This window comes from Miscanthus floridulus, chromosome 8 (assembly GCF_019320115.1).
Source record: "Miscanthus floridulus cultivar M001 chromosome 8, ASM1932011v1, whole genome shotgun sequence".
Taxonomy (NCBI): Eukaryota; Viridiplantae; Streptophyta; class Magnoliopsida; order Poales; family Poaceae; genus Miscanthus; species Miscanthus floridulus.
In genome coordinates this window covers 39,366,104-39,391,988 of record NC_089587.1, presented here as the reverse complement: position 1 = coordinate 39,391,988, position 25,885 = coordinate 39,366,104, and the positions used below count along the sequence as shown (strand labels likewise).

General features: G+C 45.0%; 1 protein-coding gene across 1 annotated transcript; it reads left to right on the top strand.

Moving 5' to 3' along the window:
* The first annotated feature begins 16,160 nt into the window (after positions 1-16,160).
* LOC136476214 (probable inactive nicotinamidase At3g16190) lies at positions 16,161-21,888 on the top strand. Its single transcript, XM_066473969.1, has 5 exons — positions 16,161-16,317; positions 16,426-16,545; positions 20,664-20,895; positions 21,210-21,326; positions 21,497-21,888. Exons 1-5 carry the CDS (start codon positions 16,264-16,266, stop codon positions 21,559-21,561), a joined length of 588 nt encoding a protein of 195 aa, XP_066330066.1. The 5' UTR covers positions 16,161-16,263; the 3' UTR covers positions 21,562-21,888.
* Positions 21,889-25,885: the final 3,997 nt, after the last annotated feature.

Here is a 25,885-nt window from a genome sequence, read left to right as displayed (position 1 = left end):
TCACAAACATAGACTTCATAGTCATCAGAAAATTGATTTACTAATTCTTTAAGATCTTCTGGGGTCCTCAGCTACTGGCACTTTCATGTGAGGATGTTGTTGCTCTTCATTGCCAAGAGGCTAATTGATTCTACAGGCTCCTGTATAACAAGATCCTTGTTTATATTATTCATCTTCTTCGAAGAGCCAACAACAGGTGTTGTATAAGTCATACAACATCAACAGGTATCGAGAAATTCGTTGTTTTGAATCACTAAAGTGGGCACGTAGTCCCTGCTTCTCTTTAAGTCATAGGTCTCTACATACCGTGCTCTCCCAGATCGTCCCATCTTTTATAAAGATAGTGTATCTTCTAATTTCTTATTTGGGTTCAATCTGTTAAAACCTTATATGGCGCTTTAAGCACCGCTTTAATATCTTTGATGGTGACTACGCTATCTTTCTCTCAGAACTTTAAAAAATCTAGGAATTTAGCTATTTCTCTGCTTAGGGGTATCATTGTTATGACCGACGGTCATATTCATCAAAATCTTTATCTCACTCTTAATGAAGAGTAGTTTCTTAATTGATCTTAATTCTTACTCTTAATTCATCTCACAATTCTTCCCCTCGAAATATGGCATAAACTATATTGCCATAATTTTGAAAACTATTTAGAAAATTATGAATGAGGAGACACTTATGACTTCATTCATATGATTATGCCATGCAAATAAAGTTATTTCTTGATTCGTATAGGAGTACACTTTCCTCATTCCACTTTAAAAACTCGACGATGTCTTTTATTAATTGTATTTTTGCAAGTCACGCTTGCATCTTTTCTTGTCCTTTGATTAGTTTGACTATGATGGTGTATTTCTATTGTGCCGTAGTCAATACTAGGATAGCATAAGGGCTACCTAAACTTCTCTCGCTATGCGGGATACAAAAACATATGAGTCATCACAAAACTTCTCCCGCCATGCAGGATTGACTATCATAAGTACTATGCCAAATTTCTCTCCATGCGGGATAAATCTATATACAAATTACCGTAACAAAAAATTTAGTCATGATGATTAAAACATTCACTTATACTTTAATTTTCTAATTAAATTTTTCATTGGTTCCAATTTAATCAGAAAATTAGTAAACTAACAAAAAAATTTATCCTGAACTGGCTTGACTCAAGCCTTTTCATTCACATAACCCAACATTGCAGATCGTTGGTATGCAGCCGAGTGATCTCGTCGGTTAAAAAAATGAAACTTACAAGATGCTTCTGCATCAATTCTACATCACCGTTGGGCAGAAAATAGAATTAATGCATAAAACTCATAAAATAACTTGAAAGACATATAACTACTCTTCAAAATTAAATTCTTCCATTGGTTCGAATTTAATTAGAAGATAATTAACATCATTGCAGTGAAACATGATAATAAAATACATTCTATTAGTTCAAGAGCATTTCTTGGTCTTTCTCTACTCTCTGAAAAATTGACCATATTGGTGTAAAATTTATCAGAGATTTAAACTTCAACCTTAAACTCATTATAATATTATTAGCATCAACAGTTGGTCACAAAATAACAATACCATAATTTAACATAAACAAATCAGACTACTCCTCTAATTTAAATTTTCCTGTTGGTTTTAATTTAATTAGAGGACAAACATAATCATAATTTACTAAAAGTAACTATTCTTCAAATTAAATTCTCCCATTTGTTCGAATTTAATTAGAAGATAATCAACATTAAACTTTGCAATGGAAACATGAAAAAAAATTATCTACTTTTCAGAAGTATTTTACTGTACTCAACTACCCTTTGAAAAAATTATCCTGTTGGTTCAAATATTGACAGAGATTTAGACTAGAATAAAAATCATCAAAATTTGCTTCTGAAAATGAATAAACATAAATGTGCTACTATTCTGTGGTCCTCAACGAAATCGGCCCATCCGCCTAGTGCGCCCCCACTGGTGGCCGCTCGCGCCGCGCTCCCCCACGCCCAGGCCACAACCTAGGCCTGGGTCGGGAATTCACTTCCCCGCCTGGGCTTCTTTCGGTCCGAGCATGCACAGCCGTCCCGTAGCGATCCGACGGTCGTCCGTCGTTCTCGCGAGATTAAAACTAGCCACCGCGGTGGTGCGCCTGAAACCCTAGCTCATTTGCGTTCTTCACTTTCTCTCTCTACACCGCAGTGCTCAGCGCAACAGCTCTGGTAGCCACCCGCAGCGTAGCCAGAGAAGAGAGAGCAGTGGAGCGACGCCGCCTCCGGTCCCCTCGCTGGCACGAGCGCTCGCCCTAGGCTGAGTGCGCCGCCGTTGAGCGGATCTTGGCGACGATGCCCTAGACTCCTACACACACTGCAGGTGGGGTTCGTCCTAAAACCCTAGTACGCCGCCGTCGTGGGTCCCCTCGCCAGAGCGCGCGCTCCCCAGTGGGTGAGCGCGCCGCCGTCGAGCGGTCCTGTGATGGTGTCCTCGGCTAGGGCTCGCGCGCACGGCGACGAGCGTGGCTCGCCATCTCCCCGCGTGCCGGTGACGCAGCGGCAGGTGCATCTTCCCGCGCGCGGTGGTGGCGACGGTGGCGAGAAACCGGGTAGGTCCTCCCCTTCTCCGTCCATCCATCTAGGGTTAGGGTTTCGTGTTGAGTTAGAGTTTTGATCCAATTAACAAATCGAGTTCCCTCCTACTTTCTTGTTCTGATCTACCCCAAGAGCTAGATCTACGCCTAGTTAGGCTATGATACTATTGATAGAGTTCTTGGATCATCTAGGCGCAGATCTAGCGGGTAATGACTTAACTTAGATAGGGAACTTGATGATGTACCTCGTCCAGTGAAGTCGTGGCCATGGTGCCGGCGAGTAAGTAGCAGTAGCTTGATGTGCCCGCTAGGGTCTCGAAGAAGGCAAGAGTGCAGGCGCGGTCTGGAGGCAGCGAAGGCGGTGTGGACCCCCCGTCGCTTACAACGCGCCCGTCTAGATCGGACTAGGGCTAGGAACCTCGGTAGGGAGCTGGCGGCTACGGTTAACCTCGTGTCTTGCGCCTCGGCCCCCATCTTCCTCTTTATAGCGCTGCGTGATGGGGGCCCATCAGCCAGGAGAACGTCTGGGCGCCCCCGATCAGGGCGTGTATCAAGGGCCCAATTGACCGTTGGGCCAACTGGTGGTGATCAATCTAACAGAGATTACTCTAATTTTTTTCACTATGTTGATACTTTCAAACATTGAAAAGTAAAAGGACTAAATGAACCATTGCACACCTCCTCAGATAAAGTTTCACTATGTGCGCAGAGTTTCGCGGACTAGAGACTACCTCAAGATCCTATAGGAGTTAACTGGACACCACCTCAGTTCATTGGGGACGCCATCTTCCTTTAGTCTCCTCTTTTTCCAGTGTTTTATTTGACACCAGTCACCTGCTGTTTATATCTCAAATCCTCAATGCTCTGCACATTAGCTGACTATTGCAACAACTTCATACTGTCAAATAAACTTTCAAAGTTATTTTCTTAAATTCAAATGCAACAACATGACCCAGTTATTATAATTTGCTCTTCCACTCCTATTTTTATCGGTTTACTCTACAGTTGCTCTCCATAAAAAACACTGTCCCACTCTCAATGAATAGTCATTTTATTGTTGTTTTAGCCATCGATGAGTTAATGTGATATTGTCTACAAAATCAGAGTCTACCTCCTTTATTGATTCAATTAAAAGACCAAATGTACCTTGTCGTTCTTTCATTTAGCATGGAAATTTCTACATTACTTAGGCCTTACAAGGTACAATGCAAATTTTATGTTGTACTGTGTTTCTGAATTGGTGTGCCCACTGTAATATGACTTAGAACCAGTTTGCCCGGGCTCCCCGAGGCTTCGGCTCCTACACTGTTCACGACTGTAGCGTGTCAGTACCGGAGCGGAGGAGCGCTTCACTGGCTCCGTGAACAGTAACCGCGCTACAGTGAGAGAGAAAAGTTGGGGAGTGAAAAACAGCCCCGCTGCTACAGTGATGCTACAGTGTTCGGCGTAGGGTGTCAGGTGGAGCCGAAGCTACCGAAAGCCCGGCCAAACAAGTCCTTATTAACATGCTAATATTATATACCGAAGCAGTCACTTGAAACTTACAAGCCTTGCATCTATTATCTTGCGAAAGAGCCATATCATTGTTTCCACTTTCCACTGTTCTTCATGGATGTCCATTGAATGTATCTTCCATTGATAAATTCTGGTCCACATACCATCTCTTTTTGAATAGTAGTGGTACGACAACCTATTACATCCACTAATGTTCTTCCGTGACATAATAATACTACGAGTTCTATTGCAATCTTTTGCCGATAGACAAACACCGAAGTTTCAAATTATGCGTGTCTGGTTAATAAAAAATAAACAAACAAGGAGGTCGCAGCAACAAATGAATGGCCCAAATAAAAAAAAGCAGGCTTCGAACCACAGGTACTCTTCGCAGGCGCGCGGCAACGCCGGAAGTTGCTTTCTAGTTTTCATTTATTCATCACATCAGCGACGATAGTGATATATTTGATTACACGCACGGACGTGTCCTACACCACCATCATAACCTTTTTTTTATTGTGTCCGTGCACTTGATTGGTCAGATGAGAGGGTTGTTGCACGCTGGGCTTTCGCAAGACCGGTCGCGTGTTGCGTTTCCCCTTGAACGACAAGCGGGGAACATGAGCTCGGGAGCCCAATTTAAATGAATTTAGGAGCCAAGCCAGAGAAACTGGGGGGGGGGGGGGGGGGGGGGGGGGGGGGGGGGGGGGGGGCGTTTGGTAGGAGCTTTCGAGACAGCTTCAGGAGCTGTTTTACCACTCCCCCTAGCCAAACGCAACCACTGAGATGAGCGCCAAGAGGGAGAGGGAGTTGATTTCAGAACCGTTTGGTACAGCTTCAGGAGCTGTTTTACCACTCCCCCTAGCCAAACGCAACCACTGAGATGAGCGCCAAGAGGGAGAGGGAGTTGATTTCAGGACCGTTTGGTACAGCTCGGCTTCGTTACTGAACCAGTTTTTTTTAGCTTCAACTCCATAAAGTAGCTTCACGAGTAAAGACAAAGCTATTTTCATAAACGTTTGGTAACCATTTTCTTAGGGCAGATAGCAGAGCGAAAGCTGGGAGAAGCTAGTATTTTCAGCTTCACCTAGAGAACGTGTCGGTGTTTTGTCACCCGACGAGTGAATTTATACGTGTGTCACGCTGCTCTAGGAATACGATGGTAGCATCCGAAGACACAAGGAAGTACACTAGTTCAGGCCAGAGCCCAACGTCCAGTCTCAGAGATAGTTCGAGTGCGTGTTCCTCGGTTGAATGCTCTGAAGTTCTTACAATGGGATATGCAAGAATGGAGAAAGAGGTAGGAGAGTGGAGAGGGATTGCCCGAATGAAGTCTCGAGAGACCGTCCCCTTGGAAGGGTGCCTTGGCTGCTCTTATATAGAGTCCGGAGGCAGGTTACATAAAGAGAGATAGGTTATCCCGACTGAGTGGTCGTGAGCCTGAGGGAGGGGAAACTAGCTATCTTGGCTTGCAAGGAACGCCGTCTTGTCTTGGCGTCAGCGTACGTCCAGGTGTGGTTGTCGTTATGGTCTTGTGCCATGTCACAGCATGGTGTGGCGTGATGCTATAGTGCCGGCCATGACGGCACTATTGGCACGGTGGTGGTTCACCAGCTGTCCTATGCGACTGTGAGCTCGTTGTGGCCTTCGTCATCGTCTCCCGTCCTTCTGGTGGTGTCAGTATGGGAGTTGGTCGCCGCTCCCTCGTCGTTGGCTGTCCTACTAGGCCGTGAAGCCGATGACCACGATCCCGAGCCTCGGGGTCGTGGCCCTTGTTGGCTTGATCGGCCTTGAAAGTCAATGCCGCAGTCGTGAGTCCCATCTTATAGTGGGTGGGGCCGTATGCCCGTGTCGTCCAGCCATATTTGGACGGTGGGTCACCGTCTGGCGGTGCTGTCTTGTCCGCGCTGCATAAGCGCAGGGATGGTGTCTGTCTGGTCTGAGGGGATAGTTGTCCCCTTAGTCCTGATGGAGTGAGTGGGGCGTGTCTACACATGTCAGAGCAGGCGTACTTGATGGAGCTCAACCTCTCCCAGTTCCTTCCAAGGTCGGGATGGAGGAGAGGTTGTGTGGCGCTGTGTTGTGCGTGGAAGGAGAAGGGAGAGGTCGTGGTCGACCCCTCGCCTTGTTGCTTGGCCAGGTCTGCGCGGCTTAGATGGGCCACGATTGCTTGGCTTGTGCTTGCTGGTCTGTCGTGGGCCACCCGAGCGGCTAATAACGAATCGGTGTCTTGAGATACCAGGGTATCATAACTCCTGACAGAACGTGTATGTGAGGGAGCTGAAAACAGCTTTTAGTGAGAAGCTGTTTCAGAAGAGCCTGTTTGGTAGAGAAGCTGAAAAACAGCTTTGTGAAGCTGTTTCATAAGCTCTATGGAACAGGCTCGAAAAAAAGGAGCTTCACCTAGCTCCGAGCTCCTCTTGGGGGGTCCAGCGCGCATCTAGGTCCGATTTGCCCAGGGTACATCGAGGTCAGCGCAGGGTGCATGGAGATGCTGAGGCTGATCAGAGTGAGTTGCCATGGATTGGGGAGACGGCGCCGTGGGCGAGGCCGGATGATGATGGTGTGGGTCAGGGAGACGGTGAGTCGGCGACATAGGCGAAGCCGAGGCTGGCGAGACATGCCACGGAAGTGCGGGGAGGTGCTGAGGCCGGGACTGACGCTCGCATGGGCGCGGGGTGGCGCATCCTTCAGCTCCAGATTACGGGAGCTGCACAATATGTGGCTGCGAGAGATTCTGTGAGTATTCGATAGGATAGGATGGAGAGAGAAATAAACAAAAGGAAAAAAAGAAGAAAATAAAGAGAAAAGAAAAAAATAAAGGGTATTATAGACATTTTATTATTTTTCACAACTATAAGAAGCTGTTCTATCAATCATTTTTCTAACTAGTGAAGTCGGAGCCAAACAAAGCTCCTTTGTCACAGAAGCCACAGTTAAAACTCGTTTTAGCTAGAGCTGAAGCTGTGTGTACCAAACAGGCCCTAACTTGTTGTGGTGCCTTGAAGTACTGCATGCGTGTGGTTGGCAGGCCGTTGTCAGTGCAAGCAAGTCTGATTGAGTTACAACCGACGATGGGGACGAGTTGAGGGGAAGACAGGTCGTTAAAGGCATCTTATCTTACTTTTCAAGAGAGCGAGATCTATATGACTTTTCTCGCTCTCCATCCGTCGATCGGAACCAAATGGAATCCAAATTCCATCCAAATGAACAATCAGTGACAGACAGTTCTGAGGCTCCCACTCGGTGTTAGATAGCGAGCGAGGTCCAATAATGTCCCTGTGATCTGCAAGCGTTAAACTTGTGACCTCGCTTTCCTTTTTCACTGTTCACCATACCGCCTTTAATTTAATTACTTACTTTTTTTGTTAGGTGTCAAAGCTTAATTGCTCTAATTGAGTGATAGTCCTATATGTATACGGACCTGGAGTTCACGCAGCGTTAGAGAGAGTCTGTATCCTTCCTAAATGTTAATGTAGGAATATAGGTTTTGGTGAAAAACTATCATCCAACAGTTTCTCTAAATGGTTATCTAAATATAATCATCTTCTATTCCGAAATTTTCGCTAGCCAAAAATAGAAAATGGGAATGGCTCTTTAAAGTGCGCACGAGATATAGAACAACTGTTGGAGAGTGAAAATATATAGAAAACTGATTTTTATGCAAATGACTCTTCAAATAATAATTTAGAGAGTGAGATTTAGAAAGACTCTTAATATGCTCGAGCCGGTATCATCTAGTAGTGTGATGATAGGATGCAGATGTGACGTGAGAAACTGTGTAAGTTTCATGCTGATTACTGAAGACGACTGACTGCAGAACGTGAACAAGTATTTCGGTTTAAACTAAAACACGTTTTAGGTTAGAGAAATGATACTAATTCAAGAGTACACCTTATCAGCTACAAGTCCTGTGTCATGAAAATCTAACATGCATGGTCTTAAAAAAAGAGAAATGCTAGCCTACACTCTGAGCGTTCAACACTCAATTTCTCTGCCACCGCCTCCCCGCACCTTTCTCCTTCCTCCACCGCCCCTCTTCCTCCCGCCTGCGCCCGCGCCCGCGTCGAAGAGGAAGAAGCCGCCTAGGCTTCCGGCGAGGAGGTCGCTGGCATCGGAGATGACGAGCTCACCGGCATTAGGGTTTCATGCCCTCTCTCTCCGACTCTCCCTCTCTTCTTCTCTAATTCTGGCAGGCTAAGAAGGGGGTTCGGGGGAGGCAGGGCGGCTAGGCGGTGAGGGCGGCGGGAGGGTGCCTTAGGGTTCTGGCGGCGGAGGCGACCAGGCCATGTTGGGGGTGGGGGTGTCCATGGCCGAAGCTCGCTGCGGAAGAAGGAGGAGGGGGAGAGGAGAAGAAGGCGATCGCGGCGGCACGGTCGACGGCGGCGGGGGTGAGGAGGAAGAAGAACAGTGGGTGTCGGAGGAAGAAGAAGACGTGAAGAGGAAAAAATCAGGTGCTCACAGCAAGGAAAACCCCCGTGCTGTGTATACGTTTCCAAAAACTAAAAAACTAGTAGCCACCCAGCAAAAACATTTACTATATCACGTAGTGTAGCCCGTGGTTGTCACATGTATATGATGTAAGGACATAGCATATATTGCCCAAGGTGATCTGATTCTGATGACCCTGGTAGTAAATAGGTAGTGCGAGTAAATTTAAAGTATAAGAACAAACCACGTGTCATGTTGTGTGTGTGTGCATATTAACATCACATAGAACCCACAATGCTAATAGTCTGGTGAGGGCGTCTGTCCGGACACGCCGTTCCTGGGCTTGTGCAGCGCGGCTCCCCATAAATCCCCACCTCCCCTAGAAAAACAGAAATCCCCAATCACCACTCACTTCGCTTCGTGTCACGGCTTCACCGCGCCTCCTCGCTGCCGTGCTGCGCCGCACTCCATCCCCCCACCGTGCACGCTCCACCTCTCTACGCCCCATCCCACGCCATGTCGTGCCCCGTCCCCGCCCCTATGTACCGTGCCCTGTCGCCCGCCGCGTCGAGGTGGTGCCGATGCCACCATTCCCCACCAGAAGGTCGTGGCTGCTTCGACGTTGGCGCCGCTGCGACGCACTCGTCCTCAGTTGGCGACATCAGAGATTCAGAGTGGCCAGACCATGCCAGGTGCAAGCGCAGCTGGCCGTTGCCATGCCGTGCAACAATTCTTGGCGGACGGCTGGCCGGAACCCGCTCTGCTCTGCGTCGTCCGGAAGAAGAAGGGTGAAAATTGCACGTTGCAAGTGTATGTTTCAAGTGTTTCAGCTGTTTTATAGGTATGTTGCATGTGTTTCATATGGATGTTGCAAAACTACATCAGGAGGTTGCATATGTTGCAATGGTTGTACACGTATGTTGTAAGCATCTGTTCTAAATGTTTCATCTATTTTTAGATGTATGTTTATAAGTGTGTTTATCTTGATGTTGCATGTGTGTTTATCTGGATGCTACATATATTTTGCAATGACTTTTTCAAGCGTATTTAGATGTTTTTCAAGTATTTTACATGTATGTTGCAAGTAGTTTCAACTGTTTCGAACACATGTTGTAAATATTTTATTTGGATGTTTTAAAAGTAGATCGGGTGCTGCATCTCCTTCCTCACCTTTTGCTGCCTGGCCTCGGTGTATCATCCTCTTCTCGATGTCGGTGATGTTCAGATGGCGTGGGCTCGTGTGGGGGCGGGCAGCGTGGGACGAGTCGTTTGGGTGACGTGGAACCCGAGTGGGAGGGGCGTGCGGCACAGAGCAAGCGTGGGGCGCGAGGATCTGCATCCGGACGCGGGACTAGGGCCAGATGTCCGGGCGCTAACCATTCCCAACCCACAAAGCCTATTGAATCAAATTACTGTAATTACCTGAAGTAATAAAGTACGTAAAACAACACTATCCCATGTGGCCACATGTCACAACTACACTAAACTTAACAGAGGCGGGCGTTTTTCATTATCCGAGGTGGGCAAAGGCAACCGCCTCCATTGAAAGGTCACGGTTAATCCGTGAATAACAGAGGCGGTTGCCTCGATTAATCGATTAACCGAGGCGGGCTGCTTACAACGCCCACCTCGGTAAATCGATAAAAAAACCAAAAAGTTCCCGAGCCCGCCGGCGCGCCCATTCCTGAGCCCACTAGCCAGATTCGGCGACGCAGGATGCCACCATCGCCTCAACTCTGGCCTCCTCCTCGCATCCTCGCTGGATCCGCTGGCCCCTACCCCCTGCTCTGGATCCGCCGGCCTCCTGCTCGCCTCCTCGCCGGATCCGCTGGCCCCTGCCCCCTGCTCCGGATCCACCCGCTGCTCGCCTATGGGAGAAGAGGGAGAGGGAGGGGCGCTGCTCGTCGGCTACAGATCTGCAAAGAGAGAGGGAAGAGTGAGGAAACGAAGAGAGGAAGAGAGAGGGAGATGGGAGAGCTGACCTATCGCGCGCCATCGAGCCCCGCGCCACCATCAGGTCCAGATCCATAGACGGAGGACGTTGCCGTCGCCTCCACGCGCCGCCCAGCCTGGCGCCATCGTGCGCCTCTTGACCGCCTGGCCCCGCGCCGCCACGCCGCCCGGCTGCACGCCACTGCCCCCCACCGCCATCGGAGAGAGGGAGGGAGATGGAGAGGAGAGGGAGAGGGAGGAGCCACCCTACACTGGCTGTTGGGGAGAGGGAGGAGCCGCTGAGGGAGAGGGAGTGGGAGGGGAGGGGCGCGGTGGGGGAGTGGGAGGGGCGGCGGGATGGGGAGACCATGAGGGAGGGGAGTGGATACCGAGCGCTCTTTTCTGGTGGCTATGGGGTCAGGGAGAGAGTTGAGTGTTTTAGGGTTAGTGTTTGCTTTTATATGCTGGAGGCGGTAGTGGGCTGGGCGTCTGGGCCTGATTTACTGAGGCGGGCCTTTAAGAGTGCCCGTGTCCGTAAATGGATTAACAGAGGCGGACAATGTAAAACACCCCGCCTCGGTTAATATCGATTAACCGAGGTGGTTGTTTCTAGGCGACCGCCTCGGTTAATCGATTAAGCAAGGCGGTTATGTTACAGCACCCGCCTCGGTTAAGTATTAACCGAGACGGTTGCTGGCCCGGATGTCCTGCCTCGAATAACCGAGGCGGGCAACTAGGCCGCCCACCTTCGAGGCCATTTTTGGAAACGCTGCGTAAAAGATCTTGTGTAGTAGTGTGTGACACTTGTCTTTCCTCCTAGTTGTTTTCCCAGGGCGATGGCAATCTCGCACATATAGGTAGGTCCGGGTGTTAGCGGGTGAGGCAAGCAGATGGCTACTAATATAGGCCTATCGTTTTACCCCACAGACCACAGGGCACGGGCAGGCCCTGTTCGCTTGAACGTATCAGTCTGGCTTATCAGTTATGATACAATGTTTTTCTCTCACAATAAAACAGCTTCAGCCAGCTTATCAGCCGTAGAAACCATCATAGGCCTGTACATCTCATCATTGTCGAAACATGTGATTTTGCCATTACATACGTCTTTACAATCTTGACCAAGGAGACTGATTTTGCGATTCTATTATAAGTAGTCATCTATGTTTTTATGATTTTTATGTTTGCAGTGTTATGACTACAATTTTACCTAAAAACCTCTAGTCCGATTTAGAATCTATAATTTTGACAACTTTACTTCCTCTCTCTCCTGAATCATTAGTTCATTACATCATATCTGTTTCCAACTACCCGCTACTCCCTCTATTTCAAATTATAAGATGTTTTGTTTTTTTAAATATATATGAAAAAGCTAAAACATCCTATAGTTTAGAATTGAGGGAGTATGTATTTTTTTTAGACCTGCTGGTGTGCCTGGTGAGGCTGCACAATTTTGCATGTTATCAAGCATTGTCGGTGCGGGTTTTATGGTGGCCGGGTTTTTCCTTCGTGTTATCCCCCAAGGCAATGGCATCCGTATATACTCCTGTCACTCGTTGACTTCTCTCTCTCATGCTACTCATCACTGCACTAACAGACATTGCTTTTCTTTTTGCAGTTCATCTTTTATTTCACTGCTACAGAAAGGATTTATAGCAACGTCGCTTTTTATTCTTAGAGACGGCTTTATATTAAGCTGACCCTACAAATATATATGGTTCCCAAACGAGCCGCCCCTACAAATATATATGTTATCAGCCACTTCTACAAACGGCCCTATTTATAGGGGCGGCTCTATATCCAGCCGCCCTTATATATCTGATTTGTAAGTGTGGTTGGATATAGAGCTGTCCAACAAATAGACGTCGAATAGTAAAAATTAAGTATTAAAATTTGATTTTTTTTAACGATCTCGGATGGAGAAATGATCAAAATAAAAGTTGTAGATCTCGAAAAGTTATAGAACTTTGTTGTTTACAACTTTTCCATTTAAAATCATTTACTATTCCAAAATGCTATTAGAAATTTAATTTTTAAATTATTCAAGAACTCTGATATGTCTTTTTAATCTGTGGCTAAAACTTATAACAAGTCTTTCTCCCTCGTACTAACTTCAAATTTGATGATTTTTTTCATAATTTTTTTAAAAATCAAGCTCTATCAATTTATTGTGTTGTTACAGCTATTATTTTGGTAATCTTTTCATGTGACTTTGTTTTATCAATTCAAAATTTGAATTTTAAAAAATAGTAACTTGGAACAACATTTTTTGAAAGATTAAATGATATCAAATGAAAAGTCGTGAACATAAAAGTTGTAGAACTGATTAAGATCTACAACTTTTATTTGGTCATTTCTGCATCCGAGTAAGTGATGGTAAACATTGTTCACAAATTTACATATCTCTCATATAGTTTCATAAATTATAAGATAGATGTAAATTTGTGAACAATGTATAATACCACTTTGTCGGATGAACAAATGATCAAAATAAAAGTTGTAGATCTTGATGAGTGCTACAACTTTTTTTATGACTTTTTTAGCTGAAATCATTTACTATTTCAAATTATTGTTTGAGTAGTTATTTTCTGAAATTCAAATTTTGAATTATTCAAATAAATTCACATGAAAAGATAACCAAACTGAAAGTTGTAGATCTCAAAAAGTTATAGGACTTTGTATTTGACAGCTTTTTTATTTGAAATTATTTTGTAAAGGAAAACTACGTTTGAATTTCTCAAATTTGAAATTTAATTTTTTCAAACGACCTCGGATGGAAAAACAACCAAAATGAAAGTTGTAGATCTGAAAAAGTTATAGAACTTTGTCGTTGATGACTTGTCATTTGAATTTATTTTGTCTAGGAAAACTACGTTTGAATTTCTCAAATTTAAAATTTGAATTTTTTCAAGTGACCTCGGATAGAGAAACAGCTGAATTAAAAGTTGTAGATCTCAAAAAGTTATTAAACATTGTAGTTGACAACTTTTTGATTTGAAATCATCTTATCAAAGAAAACTATGTTTGAGTTTCTCATATTTGAAATTCAAATTTTGTAAACGACCTCGGATGGATAAACAACAAAAAAAAGTTGTACATCTCGAAAAGTTATACAACTTTGTAGTTGACAATTTTTTCATTTGAATTCGTTTAGGGTCTCAAACAATCAATTTAAATTCGGTTGAGGATAATATGAGGAGAAAAAAAATATATTATAGACATAAGTGAGTGTGAGGTGCATTGGTTAGATGAGTATTACATGAGTGGGAGGCGGTGGGTTCAATTCCCACCGGCCATACTGGATGAAAATAAATTTTTTCTATTTTTTGCCCTAGATTAGAGAATTTTTCATAAGCCGGGCTAACCGCTCCTACAAATTCTCGATTTGCAGCAACGCCTACATAGGGGCGGTTGGCAAAACCGTCTCTACAAAGGGTCACCAACCGACCCTAAAAATCCAAGCTGCAGTACTGTTTGACAGGGTATCAATCTGTTATTAGATTTGACAGAGGAATTTATCTAAGCGCGCGATTGATTCATAGTTTGCGACGATGAAGATATATAAGCTTAACAAAGTTTTCCAAATGGATCACTTGCTATTTTGTCTAAAAGGATATAGGTAGATCATTACAAGGAACATATATAACTGTTAACGGGGAATGCAGAGATCAAATAACAAACTTGGTTGAAAATATATGTTACTTCTAACAAATGAACAAGTATTGTTTTTATCAAGCTACCACTCTCGTGTACGCTCTATGATGGCAAACACTTGTTTTATAGGATATGATATCTCTAATTAGGTCTAACCCAACAACAATTACAAGAACCAAATACAATGGGACACTTTGTAGTGACCTAGTCTCACTGATGCGTGCCAGCCAGGTGTCTAAGGACCATAGAAATTATCATTGAATTTTCAATGATGTATACAGAGTACTGAAGGTTATTATTGAGCTACAGTACGCATACTATATGATTGGACAAGAGAGCAAATGACAAACACAAAAATAGAGAATCCCGACTTCTTCAATATAATATTTGGTCACTATCTTTCTTCTTCATTCTTTGTCATTGTCCCTTTTTGTCATCACTTGTGACTTTTCTCGTTGCAACACTCTCTCTGTCTCATTTTGCAAGCTTGTCTCCTCACTCACCGATCTATTCTTGTTCAGTCACTATATATACAACCTCAACAACTGTTGACCCTACAATGCACTACCACATGAGCATATCATGCGCGAACATATAGAAGTGCATCTTGTAGCATCTTTTGCAGAAACCAAACCACCGGTTTCATCAGGACATACCAATAAATACTCTCTTGAGAGGGACTCCTTCAGATATACACACCTTGGGTTGCCTTGCATCTGTGCGTAGCTGGGCGTCTCCTCATGCCATAGAGATGAGAGAAGAAACATCACACAAAGGTCGAAAAAGGAGAGATTTCTTATTTGGCCCTGAGTTTTAATCATCTTCCTTTCTTGGCCTACCAAAAAGTTTACTTCCTTATTTGGCCCAAGGTTTTTTTTTTCCTAATATGGCCTTACCATGAGGTTGATCCATCTCTTCCATGAGTTGCTTGTCAGGTTAATAGGGAATGTATCAAAAAATGCTCTTTAAGATAAGATTATATTGGAAACCGAAGGCAACACTGCCGAAAATTGATTTTCTTGAGACGAACCACAGAACTTCACTACTAGTGAGTTTCTCCTAGGATTAAATTTAAAAATCTTTTTCTATCTTTTACAGCTGATTTTCTATAGATGGACTGCATTACCAATCATCTCTATAAATCAATTTGTAGAGGCGATATAAATCAATTTGTAGAGGCGATACAAAACACCAACTGCCACTACAAATTGGTTTCTAGAGGCGGGTGCATACTTACATCTAGAAATCTAGATGCCCTTGACAACCATCTCTATGGGCCTATTTGGATGCACCTGCTAAACTTTAGCTAGTCTTTTAGCTAAGCTGTTAGGCATTCAAACAGCTTAGCTAAAAGACCAGCTAAAGTTTAGCTGAGTTTAGCTATTTCAACTCAGCTAAAGGCAGCTAAAATTTAGCTGAGTCTATTAGCTGGAGCATCCAAATACCCTAGCTAAAGTTTACATGTGAAACTTTTAGCTGGCTAAAATTTAACTTTGAAATTTTAGCTAGCTAAATTTTAGTTTGGTGCATCCAAACATGCCCTATAAATGAATAACCACCTTTACAAATCAATGTAGTAGTAATAGGCCCTGGTGATGTTGCATGTTTCGTTCTACGCCCACTTTAATCACTATGTATTGGGGCTTCTAGCTCCACCACTTCACTTTGTCTCCATGATTTTGTTGCCATTCTTATCGTACCAGCTAACCTAGACACCTTATGCTGCTCGTGCAAGCGATCAAGACCGACATACTATGATTCTTTTGTAACTGTAAAAGATGTTGTTGGCCTCATATTACTTTGTAGCCAGTATAAATAGGAACATCTCGGCCAGCCTCCTACGGAGGTAATAAGGATACGAGAAGGGTTCTCAAGGTTGTTGCATTGTAAACTTGACCATTGCTATTGGAAAGTTAAGCAGTGCTGTCTATATCACTGTGAGTCTGTGACACTCTGTTGTCATGTTTAATTGTTGCAAAAGAAGCATGCTGTTCCTTTTTTTACTTTTACCCTTTTTTCCTGTAGATAATTGTGACTTATAAACTGTCATATTTTGCAGTTGCTGTCGTGTCCGCTGCAGGGCTTCTGCTCTCGCACTATATATAAATTCCTCCACCGCCTGAGAAGGCCCTGGTAGAGGCTCAGTCCCAGGAATCGAGAGTAGTAATCGCAGCTATATTTCCATGGCGCCTACGACGATGTGGAGCGAGACTGCCATGCTCGTCATCGACATGCAGGTAATATCTGCTGGTTTGTGTGTTCAGCTGGTTCCATGCCATGGTCGATCTTTGGTTCTTGGGCTGCTGCTGGGATCTGATGGATGGCACTATTGCTGCTGGCTGCAGAAGGAATTCGTGGATCCGGCAATGAGCAGCCCAGCGCTGCTGCCCGGCGGCGAGGCCATCATCCCTGCGGTCACCGAGGCCGTCGCCATCGCTCGGGAGCGCGGCATCTTCATCGTCTGGTTTGGCTTTCTGTCGCTTTTGATATACTGCTATATACAATACATATAAACACGGTTGGTCTACTTGCTTCTCTGTTTCTTCTCGCTTAATAATGGACCGGCTCTATGCAAAAACGTGGCATCCTGATGAACTACTGATTTCTTGAGAAGAATCTTTTAATTACATCGTACTCCCTCCGTTCCTAGATTTTACTACACACTTAAATATACACTATATATTTTTAGATACGTAGTTAAAGTAATACATCTAGAAAAGTCAAACTATCTTATAATTTGGAAGGAAGGGAGCATGTTCTAATTAACTGTACTGTTTACAAAATTATATGCCAAGTAAAAAAATAATCCATCTCCAAGAGTTTGGCATTTTTGACTTGGTAAAATAAAAAAAACCCGTTAACAAAACGAAGAGACCCGCTAAGCGAACGAAGAGCCCCACTAAGCGAACGAAGAGCCCCGCTAAGAAACGAAGAGCCCCGGATGCGAAGTCGTATCCCGCGCGCATATATGCGCGCTGGGGAGGCGTTTTTCCGAACTTGCCAAAGATGGGGAGGAGGGATGGGAAACTGTTGGAGGTTGTTTTTTTCTCAATTTGCCAAAAAATGAAAGATGGGGAGGAGGGATAGGAAACTGTTGGAGTTGTTCTTAGGTGATCGAGTTATAATAACTGCAATACTTCAGCTTTTATTTTACTGATCAGATCCTTTTGCTCTACAATTTCCGTGTCTTACAATTGCCTAGCTTTCTCTCTCGAAGAAAAGTCATATGAGCATGTGCCAACGCCTAACTGGTGACGGTCCGCTGGAGGCTCGACCATCCACATCAACCAGAAAAAACCTGCGCCCTCCTATCTATCTCTTTATGGTTGTGTTTTTATCGCCTCTCTCTCTCTCTCTCTCTCTCTAGCTCTAGCTCGCTCTGCTTACTCTCCATTGTCACCCTGCTGCCGTGGTCCATGCATCAACCATATACTGCTGGCTTGGCATGTCTGGTCCTCTTGAAACGTCACCGAAGGGGAAAAAATGTGGCTTCCTCTGCTCGCCTGCAGCGCGCCGCCCCCTCATGGCGCTCCTACCTCCAACCATCTCTTCCTCCATGGCCCATTCCACGGAGGCAGCGTGGGGGCGCGGAGTAGTGCGTGGCACCCACCCTAGTGAGAATACATAGTAATCCAGGAGATTTGTTTGGTTGTACGCACTGAGTTATTATTAATAAAAAACAGCCTAATAATACCACATGATTATCATGATTAAGGATGGACAGTGGTGCAGGTTCGGGTCGGATATCCGCAGTTTTCGGGTCTAGCGGCTTCGGTTTTGATGTCTGGTTCTCGCCCACGGTTTTTCGGGTTTGGATACCCGAAAGTTAGCGGGTTTGGGGCGGGTTTTCAGTTTCGCCCGCGGATCACCATCAGGAGACCCGAAATAATTTGGCCCACTAGCAGCCCATCAACAACCCTAGTATATAAGCCTGAAATCCTCTCCCTCAGAACCCTCACCTAGTCACCCCTAGACCCAGCCACCGCTCGGGTAGTCGTAGTCGGGCGCGCGGCGGCGGCGTAGGGACGCCTCGAGCTCGAGCGGTGGAGCCCTCGACCTCTTCCTCTCGGTGTGGAACCGTGGATCCGTGCTCACCCCGGTGCTCCGTGCTCAAGGCTCGACCCCACCCAGGCACCCACCGAAGGCCGCCTCAGCGTCTTGCTTGCCTTGGCCACTGCCCGCCGTCCAGAAGGCAGCACTACAGCAGCTGGCAGCTGGCGCTGCCCACTCAGCTCGTGCGTGCGGTGTGCCCAGTAGGGCCGCGGGTGTTAGATTGATCTCCACCAGTTGGCCCAACGGCCAATTGGGCCCTTGATTCGCGCCATGATCGGGGGCGCCCAGCCGTTCTCCTGGCTGATGGGCCCCCATCGCGCAGCGCTATAAAGAGAAGGTGGGGGCCGGAGCGCAAGGTACGAGGTTCACCGTAGGCGCCAGCGCCCCACCGAGGTTCCTAGCCCTAGTCCGATCTAGAAGGGCGCGCTGTAAGCGACGGGAAGTCCACACCGCCTTCACCGTCGCCACTGGTCCGCGCCTGCGCTGCTGCTACCGTCGACGACCTAGCAGGCGCCTGCACGGCTTCCCCTACACTGACACGTCGCGGCCACCTTGTTGGTGGCGCCACGGCCGCGACTACACTTGACAAGGTACATTACCAAGTCTGCTTATCTAAATTAAGATTTTCCCCACTAATCTACACCTAGAGGTCCTATAAATCCTATCAATGGTAAGCTCGGAGGCGAGCAGGTGCTGCTTGCCTTGGCTAATTGCTGCTGCTGCTGATGCTTGCTAATTGATGCTGTACATGGCTAGCTGCGGCTGTTGCTTGCTAATTTATTCTGTACATGGCTAACCTAATTTATTCTATACAATATTCTGTAAATTTGTAGCTGCTGCCTGCCAGTACTTTCATGGTTACATCTTGTTATCTGCAATCTGTTTTGCTAATTTATCATATTTTGTATTGCTGTTATTGTTGATTTATTGTAATTTTTTTTGGGTTTCAGAATTGTCCGTCGGGTTTCGGGGACGAATTTTAACCCGAATCAGGTGTTCGGGGCGGATTCGGATTTTAAGTTCAGGTTTCGGTTTTGGATGCCCAGACACTCCACCCGATCCAAACCCGACCCGTGCCATCCTTACTCGTGATCCAAATGAGACATAACAGAACTTTCTTAGCCAATTGCACTATGAGGACCAAATAATTTATTCCACTATCAGAGGTCCTATCCAATAGCGAAGCCAGGACCTAGATTTCGTAAGAGAGGGGGACAAATGTCAATAGGAAAGACATTCTACAATGTGTAATAGAAAAGCAACAATGTTAGAGGGTGGGCCCCCTCCAGCGCCTAGGGTCCCCATTCTTAATGAATCATTTAGTTCGGCAATCCTGCACTATGAAGCGTCAATAAGGAACTTTACAACCAGCTTTTTACTCAAGTTTAGTGCCTTAGTGGTAAGGTATACTTTCCATTTCTCTCTATGAATTCTATATATATACTACCTTATTAGTTCCAAAAAGTAGACCACTTTATTAGTTTTGCCCTAAGTCAAAATTCTTTAATTTTATCAATTTTATAGAAAAATATTAACATCTACAATGTATACCAAATAAATGCACTATAGCACAACATATTTTATGGTATATTTTTTTATAAACTTGAACAAAGTTAAATAAGTTTGACTTTGATGAAAATTGAAACAACCTATATCTAGAGTGTATTAAACTATATGACTATATGTTGCACTAAAGAACAAGGAAAAAGTTATTCCATTGAACTGTGTAAACAAAACCTCTTCCTCATTTGGATGTCAACATCTTTCACCAATTCTTGCAACAAATTTTCTTGGATTTTCTAGACTCACAAAATTGAAGTCCCTTTTGTTTTCTGTTCTCTAGGAACAAACCAAGTTCAATGCAACAAATAACAAGATGCAAAATTGCAAAAACAATAATATGCATGGATATACAATTACTACTATGTGCGCTTGTCACTTTGTGTTCATTTTACCATGTTTTGGGATCAAATTCATCTTTAAACTGATTTGATCATTTGATTCACTTTCATATTTACCATTTCAAAAATTCTCAAATAAACTTTGTTTAATTGGTATGAAAGATTTATATATATATTTGCTATCCAAAACCATCTCGATACGATTTGGGAGTTTCTCAATACGATTTGAAGCCTTCATACAACTTATAATACATATTCCAATTTAGTGAGATTAAATGTAAGTAAAAAATTAGTAAGGCCCATGCAAGAGATTTAGGAATAGAAATAACTACAAATGGAATTAGAAGTAGTATTGATAAATAAGAAAATGGTACAAAAACATGGGCACATGGGACGGCCATGGAAAATGATAAGGATAAGGATATGGATGTGCATGTGCTAGAAAAAGGATTGAATGAGGTAATCGATGAAATATTTGTTTTTTATTATTTTTATTTTAAAAATAGGGAAAACCCTTGTTTAATTTTAGATTAACAAATTTTCTTCCAGGTCTAATTGTTGTTGCATGCATGACCTGTTCCAATTGGACGAAACATGATATTGATTGAGACTAGTGAACTGCAATGTAGGTTGTGAGAGAGCATGACCCTACTGGAAGAGACGTTGAACTGTTTCGCAGGCATTTTTATTCCAGGGGGAATGGTCCGGCTGTAAAAGGTTCCAAAGGTGCAGAGCTGGCCGACGGGTTTGTTATCAAGGACGGGGAGTACAAGCTGGTGAAAGGAAGATTCAGCTCCTTCTTTGCCACCAACCTCGATTCTGTCCTCAAAACTTCAGGGATCAAGAACTTGGTTGTAACTGGTAAGAACTCATGATGCATGTAAATCTACCTATATACATATGTAAAAGTTGTTTTCTGTCTACTACCTATATACAGATGCAAAGTCGTTTTTTCCAATGCGAGTCTCCATTGTCCCATTCAGAAAAGAGCTGCATGCCTGCATGGTCATCTTAAAAATGAACTTGTTAATTTTGTCAGAGGATGTCGGAATTATTTGAGTTCATTTTGTTTAGCACTGCAAATTGTTAATCATCATCATTATTTTCTGGTTAACAGAGTTCAATACCACGTGGTATCATTATTCAGTTATTTTATTTATGTGTTTGTTTTTCAGGGGTCCAAACACCAAATTGCATCAGGCAGACTGTCTTCGATGCTGTCGCACTGGACTATGAGAAAGTTACGGTTATTACTGATGCTACAGCTGCTGCTAATCCAGAAATACATTTGGGTGAGTAACCATGCAAAGTGTTACATTCCGTAGCTTATTAATTGGCTACTTTAACTGTCATGGCTGTCACACCAGAATAATGAAAGAGTATACCGTTTGGTCACTCTTTAATCTGTTCGAATGTGATTACTGGTGACTGAACTAAGGCATCTCTCCTATATGCTACTCAGCAAACATCAGGGATATGAAGAACATTGGAGTTGAAACACCAACCTTGGAAGAATGGCGTCACTAGATTTGCTGGTACTTCAGTCTCAGCACCAAAAAGACATCATCACCGGAGCCTACCAGATACTACTCACATCTCTCCCGGGAAAAAATATATTGTTGGTTTTCTTCAGTCTGATTGTGTGTAAAAGTATTGCTGCCCAGATACTGTGTGCATCTTCTCAAAACTTGTAATAATCCCTAGCTCAGACAAATTCACTGTGTGCGATAAATTTTGTGATGTTGTTACCTATGATTAACAGAGGAAATCAATCTGTTTGGTATTATTAATCAGACTGGAGGAGACCTGAGGCACTCCATCAAGTCACAAATTCTTGTGGCATTTGACTTTGTATGTTCTTTGATGCACCTCTTTGACAAAGTACTTTTTTTAAAAAAGAGGAAAATTCATGGCCGGTCCCTCAACTTGGCACGATGTGTCATCCAGATGCCTGTACTATCAAAATGTATTTCTTGGCCCATGAACTTGGCTTCGAGTATCATCTAGGTCCAAACGGCACGTGGCATGCTAAGTGTGCATCTGACGTGTGGGACCCACACATCAGTGGAATAAAAAACACCCTTTTCTTCCTCTTCCAGCTCGCGTGCGCAGGAAGCGCTGGAGCTCGCGGTTGGGCGCACGTGCGGCCCTGGCCGGCGAGGGCGCGGGCGTAGCCTCGGGGCCTCGGTGTCTCCCAGGGGCGTGCTCGGGAAGCTGTGCTGGCTCACGGTGGAGGACGTGGTGCGCATCCTCCTGAGCTCCGTCGGCCTCTTCTCCGCCATAGCCTCGCGGTCCGTCTCCGAGATTGGCGCCGTCCGCCCCGCCACGCTCGCCGTCGCGGCCTAGTCCGCTGGAGTCCGCCCCGCCGCGCTCGCCGATGCGGCCTGGCACAGCGCGCTCTCCACCGTGCCGCTCCTCCGCGCCGCCGCTCTGCTTTTCGGCATTGCGGATCGCGCCCTCGCCGGCCGGGGCCGCGCCCGCCACCTCACCGGCCTGGGCCGCGGCGCCCGCGCCCGCGCCCGCGCCCTCGCCGGCCAGGGCCGGGGCTGGGGGCGCGCCCGAGCCGGGGCCGCGCCTGGCGGCAGCCTTCGCGCCGGCGCCCTCGCCGGCCGGGGCCACGCACGCACCCAACCGTGAGCTCGGCGCTTCCTGCGCACGCGAGCCGGAGGAAGAAAAGGGTGTTTTTATTCCCCTGACTCGTGGGTCCCACCCGTCAGATGCACACTCAGCATGCCACGTAGCGGGGTTAGGACCTGTTTGGACCTGGATGATACCCGAAACCAAGTTTATGGATCCAGAAATACCATTTTGATAGTAGAGGGACCTAAGTGACACCTTATGCCAAGTTGAGGAATCGGCCATGAATTTTTCTCTTTAAAAAAAAGGAATGTTGATAAAATCTTTTAAATTTATGAGACGCCTCAAGTATTCTTTAGAACTCTGCCATGGTACTTACATGGCAAACTTCCTTTAGATGCGAAGCGGGTTCCTTCTCGTGGCGGTGGAGAGTATTGTGAAGCTAGTGGATCTGTTTAAAGTTACTGCAGTACCCTCTATCTCTAATGGTCATTCAGTTCTTTTGTGGATGACTTATGGAATAATGTGATCCCTAAGCTTCAATATCTAGAATTGTTCTCATTCTGCAAGGCCAAAGAGCTCACCATTGGAAAAGTTTTGGCAACAATTCTCACTCTGCAGCAAGTGTTACTAGACCTACAGGGGGGAATGCGCCAAAAAGCTAGCACTACATTTTCTTTTTTGAACGTAAAGCACTACATTTGGGTTTGGGGTACCCAGTCCTTTACCTCCACAGAAGCATACGAAAGAAAGTGATAGCAGCTGCTTGAATTGGTGGCTGCGGACGCAGAGAACGGCACGGGTGATGGAGGAGAGAAGTGGTGTGAGGAGGAGGAGCGCAAGGCAGCTGCGCTGGAATTGGAAGCTATTGAGCCTAGCAGTGCTGAAGCCAAGTCATGAAGAGGTATTAGTATTCAGATTTACCCTGGTGAGCAAGGGTGCCTGTTACTGTGATTTGAGGGTGCCTGTTAGGCTGTTAGTCTGTTACTGTGATTTGAGCTGTTATTGCTGTGGACGTTTCAGTTCTTGCCGTGGAGCATCTAGGGAAAGCTAATTGGTGGAAGATTTGAAGATAGCAGAGGTGCCTGCTGTTCAATACTAGTATTTGGGGTGTTGCTACAGTACACGTCTGGAAAGGAGAAAGCAAGGTGTTTTGGTGTTGCACTGCTGTGCATTGTAGACTGTTGGCTGCTTGTTGAAAAATCGATCAAGTTGCTGGTGGTCAAGATTAATCAACTTGAACAAATGGGGGAGAACCAGGATGTCGGCATTCAGAGAGCGCTAGAGCAATTAGCTCAGTTAATTGTTGCAAAGCAAGGTGAAAATTAAATTCATCCTCCGGTAACGCAATAGTTGCTCTAACAGAATCGCTGCAGAAGATAGAATTGATGCCTAATTGATGATATTAAATTGGAAGGGATCCATACCTATTTGATCTGGTCTTAGAAGGGTTGTGTTGCTTCTAAAGGCAAAAGGGCTAGAGAGTTTCATTTGTGGTTGAATGGTTGTTGAGCTCGATGTCTCCAGTCACATTGGACCACCTACTTTGTGCTGATAAAGTGGTCGTTACCGTCGGATGAAACAGTCACCCAATAGTCTTTATTGCATCGTCACCTCCGGGTTAAGCCTTTATCCAGCATCGATCAATTGCTCGTCACCCTCGGGTTGCACCGTTGACCGGTGGTGACCAAATGCTCTTTACCGCCGGATCATGTCGTGAACAGACTGTGATTAGAGGATCATCAACGCCATATATATATCTACGAACCAGCGGTGACCATGACGTCGTCACAACCAGATCAAGCGCGAAACTGGCGGTGACAACCAATCATCGTTGAAGGTCATAACCATGGCTATAACCATCGACATTCACCACCGAGGGCCGAAACCGGCGGTGACGGGGGCTCCCAACCGATGGTGATGATATTTCTGTAGCATTGTCATACTCCTCTTCATGTTGATATTTGATAGCATTTTTCATAATGTGGAAGGTGCATAGTCTATGCCGGCACGGAGGACCAACCATCAACTCACAGGATTTAATTTTCCCTAGTTCTAAGCAAGTGCAGCCGTCGGGATCCGAGCCCACAACCTCTCGCCTCGGGCGTTCTATCTCCTACCACCACACCGCACAGTCACTTCCGCCTACTTATATGATGTTATCCATTTGATCTAATATATACGAATCTATAATTAATATTTTAACTCGTAAACAATTTTAAATAGGAAAATTTTCAACAACGAAGTTTTAGATCTCGTTGAGCACTAGAACTTTGATATAGGACATGTCTCTATCAAAGATCATTTGATAAATTCAAAATTTTAAAATTCAAAACCGAAGAACTTAAGCCTGTTCGGCTGGTACGTTATCAGCTTGTTTCAGCTTATTCTCTCTCACAGAATACTATTGAATCATCCAAAATCATCCAAAAACGTACCAGCCGAACGGGCTGAATATATGCATATATATGGGCATCTAAACAATCTGAAAGGTCCTAAATGGCTAGAGAGGGTGAATAGTCTAATAAAAATTTCTACAAAAATAATAGAGCAACCAATTAGACAACTAAATGGCAAATTGCAAGTTTTGCTCTAGCTCTAATGAAAAAGGTAAGCCACCTATCCAATATACTAGTGAATTATAATCTCTATGGCAATCAAGAGATATGTCACTACTTCTAATCTAGTGAGCTAGCAAGAACTAGTTACAACTAACTAACCAACTAGCTAACTAATTACTTCTATGCTACGCTAGCTAGATAAGCCACCTCTACACATGATATATATCTGAAAGAAATGCAAGAGAGATAGAGGGTGATACCGAGCCAGAAAGTGTCAATCAATGAATACCAAGAAAGGTAATGAACCAATTGACACACGGTTTTTCTCTCGAGGTTCACTTGCTTGCCGACAAGTTAGTCCCCGTTGTGATGGCTGGTTCACGCGCTAATAGGCATTACAAGCCTAACCCTACACAAGGGTGCCGTAAGAACCTACACAAATGAGGACACTCAATGCCACAAACAATTTACTAGAGTGGCTTTTGGCGCTCCGCCGGGGAATAAGCCTAAGAACACCTCACAATATCACCGATCGGAGCCAGAGACAATCACCAACCTCCCTCAACGATCACTGCTGCTCCAAGCCATCTAGGTGGCGGCAACCACCAAGAGTAAAAAGCAATCCCGCAGCTCACATGATCTCTAGTGTCACTAGATGCTCAAACTCTAAGCAAATGCACTAAGATCTCTCCAAATCTCACTTTGGATGAACA